This window comes from Gigantopelta aegis, chromosome 14 (genome assembly GCF_016097555.1).
Source record: "Gigantopelta aegis isolate Gae_Host chromosome 14, Gae_host_genome, whole genome shotgun sequence".
Lineage (NCBI taxonomy): Eukaryota > Metazoa > Mollusca > Gastropoda > Neomphalida > Peltospiridae > Gigantopelta > Gigantopelta aegis.
In genome coordinates, this window is record NC_054712.1 from 11,588,842 (window position 1) to 11,609,165 (window position 20,324).

General features: G+C 36.1%; 1 protein-coding gene across 1 annotated transcript; it reads right to left on the reverse strand.

The window, feature by feature from the left end:
• Nucleotides 1–5,004: 5,004 nt before the first annotated feature.
• Nucleotides 5,005–17,607, reverse strand: LOC121389398 ((Lyso)-N-acylphosphatidylethanolamine lipase-like). The gene is given in 7 exon segments (XM_041521001.1): nucleotides 5,005–7,038; nucleotides 8,642–8,828; nucleotides 10,158–10,269; nucleotides 10,909–11,166; nucleotides 11,169–11,435; nucleotides 12,775–12,863; nucleotides 17,577–17,607. Coding segments are annotated over 6 exon segments (1,131 nt in total). The 5' UTR covers nucleotides 12,815–12,863; nucleotides 17,577–17,607; the 3' UTR covers nucleotides 5,005–6,771.
• Nucleotides 17,608–20,324: the final 2,717 nt, after the last annotated feature.

The following is a 20,324-nucleotide window of genomic DNA, read 5'->3' on the forward strand; positions in this document are numbered from 1 at the left end:
AAAAAAATCAAACAGAAAATAAAAGAATGGGTCTACAGAGGGATTCGATCTCATGACCCATGCAAGCACTCTAACAAGCTAGATCCCACCCCAGAACAAAATATCCCTGGCATATTATTACTGATATAATTTGAATAGGTATTTGTCTCCCTTTCTTGGAATATCATTAAGTTCAACCTAACAATAAAAAAGGAGAAAAAAACTTTCTATGATTATTAGATTTTTAAGAGTACTTTCAAATGAATTTTTCTCAGAAAGTTTCAAATTAGAACGTGGATGTAAACAAGGTGACCCTCTTTCACCATATATTTTTATTATATGTGCAGAAATCTTCAGAACATTAGAAATTCCTACGAAGTAAATAGGCTAAACATGGGTGGAGAAAAGTAATTCCACATATCTCCCAAATTCCTTGAAATTACCTATCTTAGATTTATTATATGCTAAAATTTCTGGCTTGAAGACAAACTATTCAAACCAAAATGTCACATGGATAAGTAGTTACCGATAAAAAAAAAAATTGTATTATCATTTAGGATAAAAATAAGAATTGGGGTTCAGAACATTTTGAAATACTATGGAGTAAAATGTTCAAATGACACAAATCTATTTTGAATAATCCCCCCCCCCCCCCCAATAACTCTTATTACTTGCACTGCCTAATACACAGAATGAACAATAAAACAAATTTAAAAAATGACGTTTAACTTTATGTGGCAAAATAAACCTAACATAATAAAAGATTAAATTTTTAACTCAAAGTAGGTAAGTGGTGTGGTATTAACATGCTGAATACATTTATATAGAATTTTATGACAGCATTAAAATCTACTTAGATTAGCAGACAATTTTCTACAAAGACAAAATGGATAGTTTTGGAATTACTACAAAATTATTAGAACAAATAAATAAACAAAAAACACACACACCTAAAAAACCCAAACCCCCCCAACCCAATAAATACAAAAATAAAATGAAGTAAATAGAAATTTTTGTAACAATACTTTCTGAAAAGATGCTTTACATAGATACTGAAAATATGTGATTAAGTGTTAATTGAATGAAAACCAAATTCTTGAATGTAAAAATAAATAATACAGAAAGGGTGCATACATACCTCAAAACTAGAGTCAGTGACTTAATTATATGAGATGTAACAAAAACAACAAAAGTACAAGAGATGATTAAGTGTTTTTTTATTTACGTTTAAATTTACACACTTCATGTAACAGCAGTAACAATAAGTTCCATCTACACATAATTGTAAAAAATCATCAATTGTTTTCTTTTTCTCAAGGTTTATGATGGGGTTGGGGCAGATTTGGAATGTAAGCTAAAAAAAAGTAATAAGTTCAAATGATTTTTCTTTCTTTCTTTTTTCTTTCTTCTTTTTTTGTTGAGGAGGTAAATGGGGAATGGTAAAAATTAAGATTGGATGACTACTAACGAGCCAATCACAGTTATCAAGTTTATGAAGAAGGGAGTTAAAGGGACAAACCCTAGTTTTTAAACATTAAGACATATTTTTCATCTAGACTCTAGTTTCAACCCGTAAAAATGGACACTTAAGTTTGGTTAATTTACAAACCTGTAACAAATTTAGATACAACAGTGTGAAACAAGAGTCTGTGACGTTGAAATACCTTTAAAAATAGACTAAAACACGACTCCATCACCGTTACTTCTCAGACACACATGCATTTAAAAAGATATGAAAAATGCATTTTCTGGTATAAGAAACACCAGGATGACTGGAAACATTTCGGTTGTATGGAAATTGATAATCTAAACAATAACATACAAGTAATGTTTAATTTTATTGATCATAACCGGCTCTAATAGTGAAAAATATGCCTTGGTGTTTAAAAACTAGGGTATGTCCCTTTAATTCCAGTATACGCTTGCATAACAAACAAAAATGTTGATAAAAATATTCTGTACAAACTAAAGAAATTTAATGTATACATTTAGAAGAGAGGAGAGAGACTGAAACAAAATAATAATAAAGAGGATACTTTATAATGGTTGAAATACTACCATCCAACCAAGTTTTAGTGTCAACATTACCAACAGACGGGATATATTGTTTTGAACTATCGTCCTGTTGGACCGGCAATTATTTTACCTTCATATTCACACATTAGTTTGGGTCAATCTATCTGGTCAGAAAGGTTTTGATTCAGACCAGCGGAATTTGTAATTTGCCGGACCGAAAATCCGGCAAACATTTCAACCCCTGATATGTTTGTAAAAATATTTATAATAATTGTAAATGACTCCTAATACAACAACACAATAAACAATAATACATGTCTACATATGAAGAACAGTTGCTACAGAACAGAACTTTATTACACTCAGGCCGTTATGCAACGTGTTTAAGATATTGAGCTTTGGTTAGGATATCAGTATAATTACACTGGATACCACACACAATAAGTGGAGTGTTCCATCTCCATGGTTTTCAGGGTTATAATTAGCAGTATTTTCATATGAAGTTTTAAAAACAAACCCACTAAATGTTTACAATAGCAGGAAAGGTCAGGTCAGGTCAGGTCATAGGTTTTAATGTGCACATTCATAACAAACTGTTGTAGCACACGCCTGTCATGGGCGCAGGTGTCAACTTTTGCCGGCTCCTACATTCATGACAAGAATTTTACAATAACAGCAAGGGATCTTTTATATGCACGTCCCAGACAGGACAGCACATACCACAGCCTTTGTAATACCGGTCGTGGGGCACTGGTAGGGATGGGAAAAACACTTATCAGTCTTAAGGCTAGCAGGTATAAGGTTCATATTACAATAAAAAAAAACATTAACCCACTGTTCTGGTTACAGAGCCCAAATAACATGCTTGAAACTACAATAGATATAAACATGAAAATCAAGTTAAAGTTTGTTTTGTTTAACGACACCACTAGAACATACTGATTACTAATCATCGGCTATTAGATGTCAAACATCTGGTAATTTTGACATATAGTCTTAGAGACGAAACCCGCTACCTTTTTTTTTCTATTAGTAGCAAGGGATCTTTTATATGCACCATCCCACAGACAGGATAACATGATTTTCACGCTTATATCTATTGTAGAGTCAAGCATGTTATCTGGGATCTCTGACCAGAACAGTGTGTTATCAAGATCAAATGAATGAAAACCTCCCAAAACTTAATTCTCATAGTTCCATATCCACATCTAGTGGATGGTAGTAGGGGAGGGTTGGGGGAAGCTCTCCAGTTAAAATATTAAAATGTGCCATTTTATTTTAAAAGACTTAAGTGTAGTTTTAGTCTAGCTGAAAAAAATCCTGTAGTGTTCTGTACCCCGATTCTTGATTTTCTGTCCCCACCCTCCACCCCTCAACACACACCCCTTAGTTACTGTAGATTAGGTATAGCCCACTCTTACCCTGGTCATTACAGGCCTGTAGAAATGATATCTGATATGTGGAGGCACATGCCAGATTTTAATTTTATTTATACATATGCAATAATATGCAAATAACCGATTTATGCTATAAACTAATATGCAATAAAGTGGATTCGACTGTATAGGGAAAACCCAAACTACATTTTCGTCCTCAAATGGGAAGGGGTGTGTGGCCTTGCCCAGTTCCTACAGACCTGCATTACATGTACATAACTCATTTATATATAAGCGTATTGAAATAAAAATTTGCTTTTCCTTTCCAGTGTAACACAGGCTCAGGAAGTTCATTACAGTACTAAAAACAAACATTGCACATCATTAATACTACATGTACATACAACAAATAAACATTAATTATAACAATAATTAAAAAATAAATAATGCTAAAATAAAATGTCACAAGTAAATGCATAAATCTTTACAAAGGTAAAATATTAAATTAACTTATCACTTGAAAGTAAAAAAATAAACATAAAACAAAACCGTGAGCTAAAGACTACACATGACGCCGTCACCACCGTGGAGAACAATAATAGCTACATACATGTATTTTTTATTGCATAACAAAATAAATAAAGCTTGTATTGGTAATCTTGTGCTTTAGGTACAGTTTTTACAGTTTTCCTTTATCAATATAGATGTGTATATTCAGGGTTAAAGTTTGTTTAGTTTAACAACACCACTGAGCACATTGATTTATTTGTTATCGGCTATTGGAAATGAAGAAAATGTTTTATTTAATGAAAGAAAGAAAGAAATGTTTTATTTAACGACGCACTCAACACATTTTATTTACGGTTATATGGCGTCAGACATATGGTTAAGGACCACACAGATTTTGAGAGGAAACCCGCTGTCGCCACTACATGGGCTACTCTTCCGATTAGCAGCAAGGGATCTTTTATTTGAGCTTCCCACAGGCAGGATAGCACATACCATGGCCTTTGATGTACCAGTCGTGGTGTACTGGCTGGAGCGAGAAATAGCCCAATGGGCCCACTGATGGGGTTTGATCCTTATGCGCTATTGGATGTTAAACATTTGGTAATTTGGACATATTATAGTCTTAGAGATAGTCTTCCGATTAGCAGCAAGGGATCTTTTACATACACTATACTGCAGAAAGGATAGGAAGTTTCAGAGATCGCTACACAAGTTTAAAACATTAAACAGTAGTTGCTAATAAATTTTCTCTGGAGTATACAACTCCAATAACCAAATGCTTTGTCAACAAAGCAAACATTCTTAACACATCAACAAGTGATTAAAACAAGGATTCAACAGCTCAGCTAGATTATTAAAAACAAACAGCAAACAAACAAACACACACAAACAAACCTCCCACAACTAATCCTTTGTACAGACTACACATGATACAAAGCATTTCTTAACAAATACAAGTGTGACAAGGATTAACCCTCAGCTCGAATTAAAAACAAACAGATGCAAACAAACACTCACAAACCTCCTCAGGTATCTAGGACAGAGCTCTCCCATTAAAGAAATGCTAGTGTCCAGATGCAAATTTCTCTCTCTCAGGTATCTATCCTCAGATATCTATCTCTCATCCTCAGAGGACAGAGCTATCCCATGAAAGAAAGCTATGTAAGAAATTTCTATCTCTTATCCTCAGGTAAAATAGGACAGAGCTATCCCACGAAAGAAAGCTATGTAAGAAATTTCTATCCTACATGGTTTGTCATGCGGTTGCATTCAACTTGACGTTGTTGGTAATATATGATGTCATATTAATGTAAGATGGTAACGTGAGGTCATTAGACACAGTTTTAAATTAATATTTTGTTATTAAAGCCTTCATTATAAAAGATATCGTGTTAATTTGTAGTGGTAAATTTTACTCAACACATAAAATAAACACGGCAAATATGATAGTGTAGCTTATTTATGATAAAATGGTCAAACTAAAGTTACTTGTTCAGTCATCTTTGTCTGTTCGTGTAAAATAATGGTTTATTTACCGAATGAATGAGAGATAAAGACTCCATCATGTGTGGTTATGTGGGATAGAAAATGTACCCCCTTGGTGGTGAAAATTTCGACCATGTGACTTGGCAAGCCTCAACCCAGGTCAAAATGTCCACCACCTCGGGTGTACTTTTTCTATCCCACATCACCACACATGATGGAGGCTTATAATCCACAATAGATGAGTTTTTTCACAACTTAAGTTATGTTTTATTAACATTGACACAGAAATAAAAAGATAAAAGGGAGATAACTCACACCTACTGTTTTTAACATTACATTGGAACAGAATGGCAGGGTTTTGAATGTTTTGGTTTTGTTTAATGAATGAAGGATGTTTAATGATACCCCAGCACGAAAAATACATCAGCTACTGTGTGTCAAACTATGGTAAATGGTTTTGTTTAAATTACCATAATGCAAGGCGGCACAAAAATATTTTTAATCTGGTAAGGAGAAAAGACACTGATCGACACAACATACATTTATATTTCAATGTTTCACATTTGGTTTTTGATGAACACACAAAAAGGCACTTACTGTCAAAGGAAATAGCCCTCATATTATATTACTCTAATAAAACTATGGTCTATGTGAGCACTTGAGAAAATATATGCCAAACTTTATAAACATATAGACTGAAAACTAAGTAAATAATATCAGTTTTCACACAGAGTTGTAATGACATTTCAATATAGGACACCGTCATGGCATGCATTAGTATTTTAATGAGGTAAATGCTGGGCCACTTTAAAAGCAATGCCTGCACTCCAAATCAGAAACACAAAAGACATTAATTAAACATTTAAAATGTCCAGTATACACCATTTTGTTTCTGTACAAATTGACAAGAAACTAACCAAAACAAAAGGTAATTGTTCTAGCCGTTTGCAGACTGGGGTGGGTGGGAAGCGACTGTCGAATCCTGGGCCAAATTCAACGAGAGAGAGAGAGAGAGAGAGAGAGAGGAAGGAGAAAAGTAGAGAGAGACAGAGGGAGGAGAAAAGTAGAGAGAGTGAGAGGGGAGGGAGGGATGTGTAGAGAGAGAGAGAGAGGGGAGGGAGTGTAGTCGGGATGGAAGATTTAGGTTAGATTGGGATATGTCTCCTTTCCCTATATCAATAACTGAATGATGCCAATATTTCTTATTCTTATAACATTTGTGGGTGGGTGGACGAGTTGGTGGCTGGGACTCCTATTTGCTAACTCAGTGATTAAAAATAGTACAAAACATCATAACAATAACAATTATATGACTTTGCCCATGACTGTCCCCATTCTCAACCCAATAACCAAGTACTGGCCATTTCACAAAGTCCAAGAGAAATTCAGCTAGACTTTGGATTCATCAAACGTCCAGTGATTCTGGTTTCTGTGATTCTGGTTTCTGTGATTCTGGTTTCTGTGATTCTGGTTTCTTATTTGTATCTGGAATCTTCACATCCTCCGGTTTCACATCCACTAAGGGTCCAACATCTTCAATGGATTTGGAAGAGTTTGTATCACTTGTAACAGGTTTACTGCTCTGGTCCACTGAGTTACAAATCTTCTTCACCAAGCTATTAAACTGAAGTGGCCGGTCAGCATAAACATGGTGGCCGGCTCCTAAAATTACCTGTAATAAAACATTTTTTCTTTAAATCAATAAATAAATAATAATTAAAAAAAATAAAAAATAAAAATAAAGAAAGAAAAGAATATTAGTTTAACACATCTTAATTGTGGTTTGGCTAAGAGAAAGTGAAAGGGTGAGGGTGAGGGTGAGAGTGAGAGTGAGAGTGAGAGTGAGAGTGAGAGTGAGAGTGAGAGTGAGAGAGAGAGAGAGAGAGAGAGAGTGAGAGTGAGAGAGAGAGAGAGACAGAGAGAGAGGCGTAGAGATGGGGAGAGAGAAAGAGAGAGACAGACAGACAGAGAGAGGGGGAGGTGGCGAGAGAGAGAGAGAGAGAGAGAGAGAGAGGCGTAGAGATGGGGAGAGAGAAAGAGAGAGAGAGAGAGAGAGAGAGAGACAGACAGACAGAGAGAGGGGGAGGTGGAGAGAGAGAGAGAGAGAGAGAGGAGAGAGAGAGAGAGAGAGAGAGAGACGAAGACAGAGAGACAGACAGCCAGACAGCTACCGGTTGCAGTCACATATAGGTTACTCTTGCTGATAAGCAGTAAAATGTTTTTAATGTGCATTTCCCTACGAGCGAGTGAAGTGAGCTAAAATTTCATCTTGGTCAGCTTGACTTCGCTCTATCACCAACGCATTATTAATCATCGTCTGTTGAACGTCAAACATTTGGTAATTTTGACGTATAGTTTTAGAAAGGAAACCTGCTACATTTTTCCATTAGCAGCAAGGGATCTTTCATATGTTCTATCCTACAGACAGAATAGCACACACCATAGCCTTTAATACACAAGTCTTGGTGCTCTGGTTGGAACAAAAAATATACCCAACAGACCCACTGAAGGGGATCAATTCTATACTGACCGCATGTGCATTACCACTAGGCTACATCCCAAAATGTTTGATCTGATTGCTCCCCCAAACCTAACTGCATTTTATTACCCACATGGTTCAACATAACTGAGTCAATAAAAATACAAGGCACACGTGTAATATTTAACAAGTGTAATGATGTAATTTTGGGAAGCGACCTCATAACATGACATTGTTTCACCAGTCCTAGCTCAGACTGTGCATTAGAAATATGATGTCATTTCGTCATCTCCTTCTAGTTGTGATTGAAACATTTTGAGATGGCCCTCATTATTCATAACAAATAACAATAATAATATACATAGTAAGACATTATTACACTTGTATGTGGGTGTGTCGTACTGATTTTACGCAAATCGTTTCAGGATTCATGTTTTACCCTCACTCTCGCAATAAAACAATCAGTATGACACACAGGCTCATATAATAATCCAGGGCTCGACCTTAGCAGTAGCCCAGAGTCTTTTGACTGCCGATTTATTGCTTGGGCTACCAGATGTCTAAACCCAGCAGTCCGACGGGCTACTAGATTTTTTTTGCACAACCTGTTACTCAGCAATCAACACGATGCTTAAACACTTAAAAAACCGCACCTAAAACAATATGTTTAAATACAAATAAATTATTTTCCTTTTTTTCTCTTTTTTAATTTATTAAAACTACGGTGCTACCAATTTTTACTGAGGGCTACCTGAAAAAAGTTAAGGTCAAGGCCTGTAATCTTTATTAATCTCACCTGAACGTCAACGTAGCTTTCGTCCCTCAGGTACTTGACCCGATAGCCGACTGATCGATCAATCCATGATCGCGAACCGTGTATAAACGTCATGGGCATTGACGACGGGATGTCCGTGATTCTGTTAATCATGGGATGCCGCGCCCAGCCGAAAGACTTCTGCATCGATCGGAATGCAGTCTCACCACTATCGCAAATGAAAAGTTAAAGGTAAATTAACATTACAAATCCGTAACAATCTACATAATGTGATGAAATTTACTACATTACAAATCTTTAACAATCTACATAATGTGATGAAATTTACTACATTACAAATCCTTAACAATCTATATAATGTGATGAAATTTACTACATTACAAATCCGTAACAATCTACATAATGTGATGAAATTTACTACATTACAAATCCTTAACAATCTATATAATGTGATGAAATTGACATTACAAATACTTAACAATCTACATACATAATGTGATGAAATTTACTATATTACAAATCCTTAACAATCTACATAATGTGATGAAATTTACTACATTACAAATCCTTAACAATCTACATATATATTGTGATGAAATTTACTACATTACAAATCCTTAACTATCTACATAATGTGATGAAATTTTCTACATGGATATACAATGTTAACTCTGAATGAAAAACAGTTTTAACAATTCGGCAAATTTCACATTAAAATGTGTACAAAATCAAAAAAATAAAATCTCAAAAGAAGAAGGAAGGAAATGTTTTTATTTAACGACACATTCAACACATTTTATTTATGGTTATATGGCATCAGACATATGGTTAAGGACCACACAGATACTGAGAGGAAATACGCTGTCACCACTTCGTGGGCTACTCTTTTCGATTAGCAGCAAGGGATCATTTATATGCACCATACCAGGATAACACATACCACAGCCTTTGATATACCAGTCATGGTGCACTGGCTAGAGCCTCAAAAGTGACCTGCTCTAGATCTACATCTTGAACAAAACTTCTCGACAGAACTGATGGTCTGACATACATTATACATACATATCATGAATACTTTTATTATCCATATAGTTCAAGATATACAGGAAAATATAACCAGTATAACACGTGTCGTAATGATTATACGTGTACATAGACTGACGTACTTTTGTGAAGCGACGTCATAACATAATGCGGCTTACCCAGTCTTAGCTCTGTGTAATCACAAAACGACGTCATTTCGTCCTCTCCTTCTAGTTGCGTTTAAAACGTTTTGACACGGTCCTTGTTATTCATAAAAATAATATTATAGATAATGTTGATAATAAAGAAATGTTTACACTCGCGTGTGAATCGTACTGATTTTATGAAACTCTCATCAGGGTTAACATATTAGCCTCGCTCTCGCTCTCACAATACAAGAATCAGTACGACACACAAACTTGTATAGTAATCTCTATGTATATATTCAAATACCCTTAAACTGAAGCTTTAAAATGGTGATAAGTGTATTTCACCGATGAACACAAAGACAAACCTTGGTGTTTGTGCATTACAGTGATATATGTACTCAAATATCGTGTCATCCTCAAATAGGTTGGAAAACTTTTCCTGCAGATCTGGACGGAACCTCTTGATTAGACCAGGTCCTACAAAACCAAAACAGAGATACATGCCATGCTAAGTCAGTCCTTCACATACGACTTATTAAGAGGTGCACAATCACATTTACACACCATTTTACTGTTTTATGGAATACTCTTTTAAGAGGAGCAGAAGGATGTGACGTAATCTAACAATGTCATGTTTGACCTACCGGAAGTACCCAAAGGACTGGCTACTCACAACCTGCTAAAGAGTTTGACCTACCCCAAGGACCGGCTACTCATAAACCTGCTAAAGAGTTTGACCTACCTCAAGGACTAGAAACTCTTAAACCCACTAAAAGAGTTCAAATGACCTACCCCAAGGATCGGCTACTCTTAAACCTACTAAAGAATCTGACCTACGGTACCCAAAGGACCGGCTACTTATAAACCTGCTAAAGAGTTTGACCTACCCCAAGGACCGGCTACTTACCACATACTAAAGAGTTTGACTTACCCCATGGACCGGCTACTATTAAACTTACTAAAGACTTTGACCTACCCTAATACCCTAAGGACCTGCTACTCTTATAGCTACTGAAGAGTTTGACCTACCGCAAGGACTGGCTACTCATAAACCTGCTAGAGTTTAACCTACCCCAAGGACTGGCTACTCACAATCTACTAAAGAGTTTAACCTACCCCAAGGACCGGCGACTCTTAATCCCGCTAAAGGGTTGAACGGCTGGAGCATCGTGGCGATGACTCGAATCCAGCGAGGAACCTGATTTTCCAACTCATTGTCAGGCGGTTTCTCGGGAAACCCCCAAGGATCGACGAGAATGAGGTGCTTCACTCTCTCTGGGTACTTCATGGCATACGAACTCGCCACGAACGCGCCGAGACTGTGACCCAGCAGAATGAAACTATCCAGGTGGAACTCCTTTCTCCAGTCCTCACAGAATCTACAAATTCCATTTCCGCAATCTTCGGATCCTGGCTGAATGCTGGGCGGGAACTGCGACCGAAGCCCAGCAAGTCGAACATGTACACGGGTCGTTTCTGTGCCAGTTCGTCCATGTTCTGTGCCCACAGTGCCAGTCCCCCACCCATGCCGTGCACCATGACGATGGGCGTGCCTTCATAGTCGCGGTTTAAAACCACAGTCCAGAGCCGCGACTGTGCATGCTTTATTGGCACAAACCGACTATAGATGGAGCTCTTAATACCTGCAATAAAATGAAAAAATGAAAATAAGGAACAGTTTTTAATGAGACGCTAAATTAAAAGACATGTAAAACGTGTGTTTTGTTTAATGAAACCACTCGAGATCATATGAGAGTCCCTGTAAGGCGGAATTAATCACCAAGTGGGTGATCATGTGATGCTACATAAAGATCATGGCATAGGAAATGGGGAGAGGGGGGCATGTGCCCCCAACTTTTCAGATATTTTGCTTTATATTTGCTGTATTATTATAATAGTGTAAAAGTGTTTAAATATAAAAGTGTGCCCCCCCACCCCACTTTTTTGGCACCTTCCTATGCACGTGAAGATATATGCCAGCGAGCTTGGAATACTGCTGTCAAAGTTTGCTGAAGCTTAACTGAATGTGGGTAGTGTCGGGTTTCTTTCTGAAGTGTGTATTAGTGATTAATATGTGGATTTGTTTTAATCAAGGAACTCGAAAGTGATCGATATAAAGGTATTTGACACCAAACATAAGATTGTTGTGGTATTAGAGTGGGAATCTTTGACTACTCTTTGGTTATATAGGTTAGTTTCTGACTGTAATAGTGCTACCAACCCTCCAAATGTCCGTCTAGCTCTCTTACAGTCAGAGTACTGAGGTTAGTTCCAGTTATGTTAAAGTTAAACTTACTTAAAGTTTGTTTTGTTTAACGACAACACTAGAGTACATTGATTAATTAATCATCACTATTGTATGTCAAACATTTGGTAATTCTGACTCGTAGTCATCAGAGGAAACCCACAACAGTTTTTCCTAATGCGCTTTCCCACAGATAGGAAAGCACATACCATGGCCTTTGATCAGTTGTGGTGCACTGGTTGGAATGTTAAAAACCCATCAAGAGAGTTAATTCCTGCCCCATTCCAGTTACATAGACTGGTAAATATAATTTTGTTGATTGCATTATTTGAATAGACTTTGGAATAATGATAAAACACATGGCTTCTAGAATTTTTATAAAATCCACTAGCCATGGGATCAGTGATTTAAAATATTTACTAGCCACCATAAACAATTCACTAGCTCTACTTCACTTTAAGTTAATACAATTTTACTAAATAATAGTAATAACTGGTTATGTCAACTGAAAAGGGAGATAGAGATTTAAAAAACAAACACTGGGGGGTGGGGGTGGGGACAGGATATTCATATTTACAAAACAGACTTAACTGCAACATTTGACCAAAAAAAATATTCACTAGCTGTCAGGCATGGCAATAGTAGTTATTTACTAGCCCAACATTGAATATCACTAGCCTTGGGAGTGGGGCTACCATGATCATAGAAGCTCTGTAAAACAATTAAATTAAACTTACATTGTAGAATTTTCTGTTCCACTTGTACGAGATGAGCCATTGATGTTGGACTCCACTTCGGCCAGCGACATGGTACAATTAGTCCAACTCTGAAACAAATAGCATACAGCCATGTCACTATATTGTACATAACAATCACATTGTATCATTATTATATGTACACAAAAGTTCAGGGTTCGAAATTTGCCAAAAAATATGATGGCCCCAAAATTAATCATGCATGTTGGCAAATTATGGTAAACGAACCATGAGCAAGATTTTAAAGTGGAATACAAATATTAATAGTGGCTCATATGTTATAGCTCTTTAGAAGATAATATTATTTGGGTGACTAACGCCATTATTTTTTAAATATTTAAGTTGCCCAAACAGGATATTGGTCACATTTAGCGACCGGGTCACAGGCAGTTTCGAGCCCTGAATGTTGTCTGTACGACAAAGATGAAAGTATATTTTCTCGATTCATTTATCCTCCTAAACTCTATTTCTGATTAATCTCGCTCTAACCAATGGAGATTAAGTTTGTGGTCCAATTGAGAAAATATAATTTTATCTCCATACAGCACACAACATTCTTAATTTTGGTCAAGTATAAATTTATATTTTTATCTTGACCAAACTGGTCCAATGTTTTTCGAAATTTATTGCAAACAAAAACAGAACACTTTTATTATTTAAAAAACACTTAATTTCTATTTGTTTTAAGGTCATGCCAAACTTAAAAATTATTTAAAAAAACAAAACAAAAAAAACTTTAGCTGAGGCTGAGATACAATGTACATATAGAGTACACAATGTAGATTCATGTGTGTGAGGGGATTTTCTTTTGATTTTTAAATATATATATTTTTAGAGGAGAATGACAACTCCCTATAAACCTCGATCATCAGTCAATACACCACCTTTGTTCAAATTCCTACACAATTTAAGTACCTTAGATTTGAAACATGGTATTCTATAAAACAAAAATCATATGGTTCCTCTGGGTTTTTTCTTATAATCTTCATTTTTGTTCATCTATTCTAGTGTGTTCCTGGTGGTACAAAAAATGCCATAGTAGCTCTCAAGTCAATATCTTGATGTAACACCCCAGTTTCCAGTGGCATGCAAGAATTATTATTATTATTTTTTTTAAATACCGCACAGTGTTGTTTTAACATTAACAAGACCATGAATCTTTAATACATGTATATATATGACAAACATCTTGGGACAAACATTGAAACAGTTTAAAAATCAACACAGGGCTTAAAATAGTGGCTTTGGAAAGGCAGTCCATTGTTTTTTTAGACCTGCTAAAATTACCCAAAAATTGCAGTTGATTTTTCAAGAGACAGGTGTATTTATGATCATCTCATCTTCTATTTATAATTTAAAGTCTGAACCAAATTGTTAACAATTACAATAAATTACTCTCCTACCTTTAATTACTGTTACATTTCCCCCAAATTTTGTCCAAACACAAGTTGTGAAAAAAACCATTACAATGAAACAGATTCCACATATAAGACTGTAACGATGTCACCTGTATTGACTTTGCTGAGATAACATAGGGAAAAATACATGCAGTTTTCTGCCGTCTGCCATTTTGCTTTTTTATGGAATACTCTTCAAGAAGGGTGAAAGCCTCCAAAGTATGTGACATAATTAATATAAAATCAGTGACCTCTAGTGGTATCTTTAAACAAACAAATACTACTACTAAAAAAATATATGACGTCATCACATTTGCTTTTATATCATTCTTGGAGAATATTCCATAAAAAGTCAAAATGGCAGTCGGCACAAAATTACATGCTTTTTGCCCTATGAAATCTCGGAGAAGTAGATATAGTTGACATGGTTTAAATGTGGAATCTGTGACATTGTAAATTTAATGTGGGTTTTTTAGATTTCTGTCTGGACAAAATGTGGGTAAAATCTAATGAAAAATAAAAGTCGGAGAGCAATTTATTGTAGTTGTTAACATTTTGGTTCGGACTTTAGGCTAGCTGAGACTGAGGTCCTGATTCTGTTACATTATCATTAGGCCTATGATTATAAATTTCGATTATAAATTATAATGCTCTAAACTTCATCTCAGATGTCCAAATTCCCCACACACTATCCCAAACCCTACACTCTCCCCATACTGTCTTATTTCCAACAAACCATATATTTTTCTTAGCGGGCCATATTTCGTTTACTTTACTTCCTTAAAAGCTCCTATTTCAAGCCCTGCCTGCACTGCTGCGGTGCAAACTGTGCAACACCACCAATATCAACTCACATTAGACCGACAAAATCAACAATCGCTCTAGTCACTGAATAACAAAAATAAGTCTGTATACATGTACTGTCAACCTTTTTACCCAAAGAACCACGCATAATAAGCACGTATGCTAAGCAGATTATTGCAATTATGATATATAATCCAGTCACAGGAAACTGAGTAATAAACAACGAATAAGGAGGAGATAATTCTGTCGAAAAATGGCTAGGATGTGTTCGATTTGATATTCCGTGGATTACAGTAACGTACAGTTACCCAAACCAGTTCGAGCGGAAGTTAGCTCAGTCAGTAGCTAGAGCGCTTCACCTGATTTGCGATGGGTTTCAGGATCGATCGCCCTCTAAGGACCCATTTTCCAATTGGGCCTAATAGCAAGGGATCCCACCGACAGGATAGTACATATCACGGCCTTTGATATACCAGTCGTGGTGCACTGGCTAGGACGAAAAATAGCTGAATGACACACCGATGGGGATCGACCCTAAACCGACCGCCCATCAGTCAAGCGCTTTACCACTAGGCTTTGTTAGACACTAAATACGTCGTAGTTCAAATAAAACTGCTAAGGACGTTAATCAAACTCCCCTTTCCCTTTATTTCCAAATAATTCACGCTTTGCACCATACTTCCCCGTAATAATTTCTCTGTCACTGGGAATTAATTTCAAAATTATTACCACCACCTCGGCCACTTCCACTAAGTTTATGGTCAGGAACATGTTTTGTATATTTCCAAACCAACGATCTAAAATATTGTAGGCCTACGTAACTTTTACGGATCGTTCAGCACAATCAGAACATGTTCAGAAGGTTATGGATCGGTTATCCGAAACTAGAGCACAAATAAAGAAATGTAGTTTCGGTAAACCGGTAGGCCTACTGGTGAGATTGGTTTATTTCGGACATTCGGTACATTAGTACTTTTAGGAAACCGGGTCGACAGCTTTCGCAAAGCAAACACTAAGCAAGAACAACAAGAATACTGTGTTATACCATACTCATATTTATTATGGGGGCTTATAATTTAAGTGTGTTAAAGTACATGTCGCACTCAGTATTTCAGCCACATGGTGATATAATATCAAAATCATAAGCATCATAGGCATCATAAGCATGATAATTTGGTCAGCACTCTGTAAATGTCATGGGGCTTTTAATTAAATATGTCACTTGTTTAAGCTCGTGTTGGGTCTGCGGTAGCCGGGGCAATGTTTTGTGCTGTTGCCGATACATGATGGTCTTCATGGCACTGAAAGGCGGTATCTCTTCGAGAAGTCCGTCTGGAACAACCTGGTGGTTCCTCCTCAGGTTGGCAATCTCATCATCATATATCTTGGGAATCAGCGTGGTTTCTATCTTGGCCTGGTTGACAAGTTTGGCCTTAAACGCGTCAACAAGCACCAGACAGTTGCTCAGTACCACGTATATTCTCAATGAAGGTCAGACGAACTTGGGTATTCGCCATATCACTATGTCACGGAATGGAATGTATTTTTTGGTCACCATCATAATAAATACGGGATATGGTTAATTAAATTAACTCAGTGTCAGTTTAATCCAATTCTAAGATCAAAACATGTGCTAAGACAATATCATCCAATTCGAAGATCAAAACATGCGCTAATTAAATAACAAAACATCAGAATCTAAGATTTTAAAAATGCGCTAATTAAATATCAAAACATGCGCTGAGAAAATATAATCAAATTCTAAGATCAAAAGATGCGCTACTTAAATGCGCTAAGACAATATAATCAGATTAACCGCATTAACGGGAGCAGATTCACTTGACTGATTGTGCTTATCGGGAAGTAGGGACAGTGATTTCGGATAGTCGGAACTTTTAAATCCCTGGTATTTCGGAAATCCGGTACTATGTAAAATAGGTTTTTCGGGAAACCGGGCCGACACCGTTCAGAACATGTAAATCGAATACGACCCATAAGTACTTGTTACAAATTACGTCTCCAATATTTTGTAGGTTAACAGAGGCACATTTATAACCCTTCACCCCTCCTCCTACGTGATAACACAGCCACCCCGACATTAAATAACATAGTCCAGGTGATTCTTATTATGCCTGAATAAGGCGAACATATTGTAAACACACTTTTAATACATGATAAATGTATTTAAATATTTTTTACTACCTGTTGGTAACATAACTTCAACTTGCATTAGCTGATTAAGTTTTAATAGTACTCCATGAATACCCCTAATTAGGGCCATTGTATTCACTCGGTAGTATATACTTAAGCTACTTATAAACACAATTGATCGGTGAAAAATAGGCCTACATACATGTATAGCGTTACTACGTGACTTCCTAGACTCCGTAACGGAGTCCGTTGTATTGCATATATTTGATACGAGTGGTAAAACACCTGTCACCTTAATGTCCAAGTTGTTTATAAATAAAACGATTTTGTGTGTGTGTGTGTGACATAAACTGTGATGTTGTCGAAACATTGCTGTACACACGGCACCCATATAACATGGCATTAACTTTAAAACAGTAAACTGATTCTAACCTTTGAGTTGCAACTTCGTTGTCCTGTGCCATTTTCATTTCAAGTACCTCTGACGTCACAAGATAGTGACTTGGCACAATTTCTAGTGTATCGATACTATGTTGTTATCCACGAGTAGGCATGTGATATTGTAAATATACATCAGACATGTGATACTTATTACGTGATACATTATAAGGGATATTCAAGTATTGATTATATGGGGTGGGGTGTGTTTCATCATAAATTTTTATTATTTTATGTCTGACGCAGTGTAAGATCTGTCGGGGTTTATTTTTTCTATGCATAATTGGTTTAAATAATTTAAAAATAAAGTAAAACAAACAATCCCCTACCCCACCCCACAACCCCCGAACACCCTCCCCCCCCCAAAAAAAAAAAAAAAAAACCAACACAAAAAAACATACTCAACCCCCCCCCACAAAAAACCCCCACCACCAACAAAACAACCCCAAACAAACAAAAACAAACAATAACAGCAACAAACAACAACAACAAAACCCCGCAAAAGTAGTGAGCGCTGAGTATAGATTTTGTTTTCCACCTTCGTATGTGAATTAAAAAAATATATATTAACAGTAAAATAACATGAAAGGAGACATTTAATTAATGTTATGAGACTTGCATGCGTGCTTCATATTTAGACATGAAATATCCACTCATTCGTCGCAGTTTGCGGATGATTTTTTGTTTGTTCATACCCATATGAACGTAACAAAAATAACAATCCTTAAATAAAAACAATTTCATGTACTTAATTTGACAACCACTTTTTAAAGTTACTATTACCAGTTTTACTCTAAAATGACAGACTCTGGTTTTTAAACACAACTTCTTTAACTTTAAAACAGTAAAACTGATTCAAACTTTGAGTAGCAACTTCTTTGTCCTGTGCCATTTTCATTTCATCAAGTGCCTCTGACGTCACAAGATAGTGACTTGGCACAATTGTATTTCTAGTATATCAATACTATGTTGTATGCCACGAGTAGGCATGTATTGTAAATATACATCAGACATGTGATACTTATTACGTCATACATTATTAGGGATGTTCCAGTATTGATTATATGGGGTGGGGTGTGTTTCATCATAAAATGTTATTATTTTGTCTGACGCAGTATAAGGTCTGCCGGGGTTTATTTTTTCTATGCATAATTGGTTTAAATAAAGTAAAAATAAAGTAAAACAAACAATCCCCTACCCCACCCCACAACCCCCGAACCCCCCCCCCCCCAAAAAAAAACCCCAACCAAACCCCACCCCACCCCACCCCACCCCAAACGAACAAAAACAAACAACAACAGCAACAAAAAACAACAACAACAACAACAAAACCCCGCAAAAGTAGTGTGTGCTGAGTATAGATTTTGTTTTCCACCCTCGTATGTGAATTAATTTTTTTTATATATTAACAGTAAAATAACATGAAAGGAGACGTTTAATTAATTTTATGAGACTTGCATGCTTCATATTTAGACATGAAATATCCACTCATTCGTCGCAGTTTGCATGGGGTGGGGTGTGTTTCATCATAACATGTTATTATTTTATGTCTAACGCAATGTAAGGTCTGCCGGGGTTTAATTTTTCTATGCATAATTTGGTTTAAATAAAATAAAAATAAAAGTAAAACTAACAGCCCCTCCCCCACCCCATCCCACCCTAAAAAAAACAAAAAAACAAACACACACACACCCAAAATAAAACAAAAGACCCCAACACCCCCCCCCCCCCCCCGCAAAAGTTGTGTATGCAAAGTATAGATTTTGTTTTTCTCCCTCATAATTTTATATGAATTTTTATATATATATATATATATATATATATATATATATTAACAGTAAAATAACATGAAAGGGTACATTTAATTAATATTGTGAGACTTGCACATATATGCCACATATTTAGGCATGAAATATCCACTCACTCTTCGCTGAGTCACACAGTTTGCAGATGGGTTTTTGGTTTTGTTCATACCCCGATGAATGTAAACGAGATAACGGACAATTCTTAGGTAAATAAAATTACATGTACTTAATTTGATAACAATTTTTTCTCAGTTATTACAATCAGTTTTATTCTAATAAATCTTAAAGAAATAAATGGTTTTATTTAACGACGCACTCAACACATTTTATTTACGGTTATATGGCATCAGACATATGGTTAAGGACCACACAGATTAATAAATCTTAAAATGACAGACCCTGGTTTTTAAACACAACTTCTTTAACTTTAAAACAATAAAACTGATTCTAACTTTTGAGTTGCAACTTGTTTGTCCTGTGCCATTTTCATTTCATCAAGTGCCTCTGACTTATAGTGACTTAGCACAATTGTATTTATTTTTAGTATAATACTATGTTGTATGCCACGGGTGATATTGTAAATATACATCAGACATGTGATACTTATTACGTCATACATCGTCAGGGATGTTCCAGTATTGATCATGTGGGGTGGGGTGTGGTTCATCGTCAAATTATAGTATGTTATGTCTGACGCAGTGGAAGGTATGCCGGGTTTTAATGCCGGAAAAAATTATAGAAAGTTACAGAAAATTATCTTCTTAACCGTTTAAGGAGTTTTAGACTATTAACTACTCAGTTGCCCCGCCCCACCCTTGCAAAAAATCCTATCTACGGCCCTGTGCATAATTGTTTTAAATAAATTAAAAATAAATGTAAAATAAACACACATTCTCCAAAATATTTAACTCTGACACACCCCCCCCCCCCCACACAC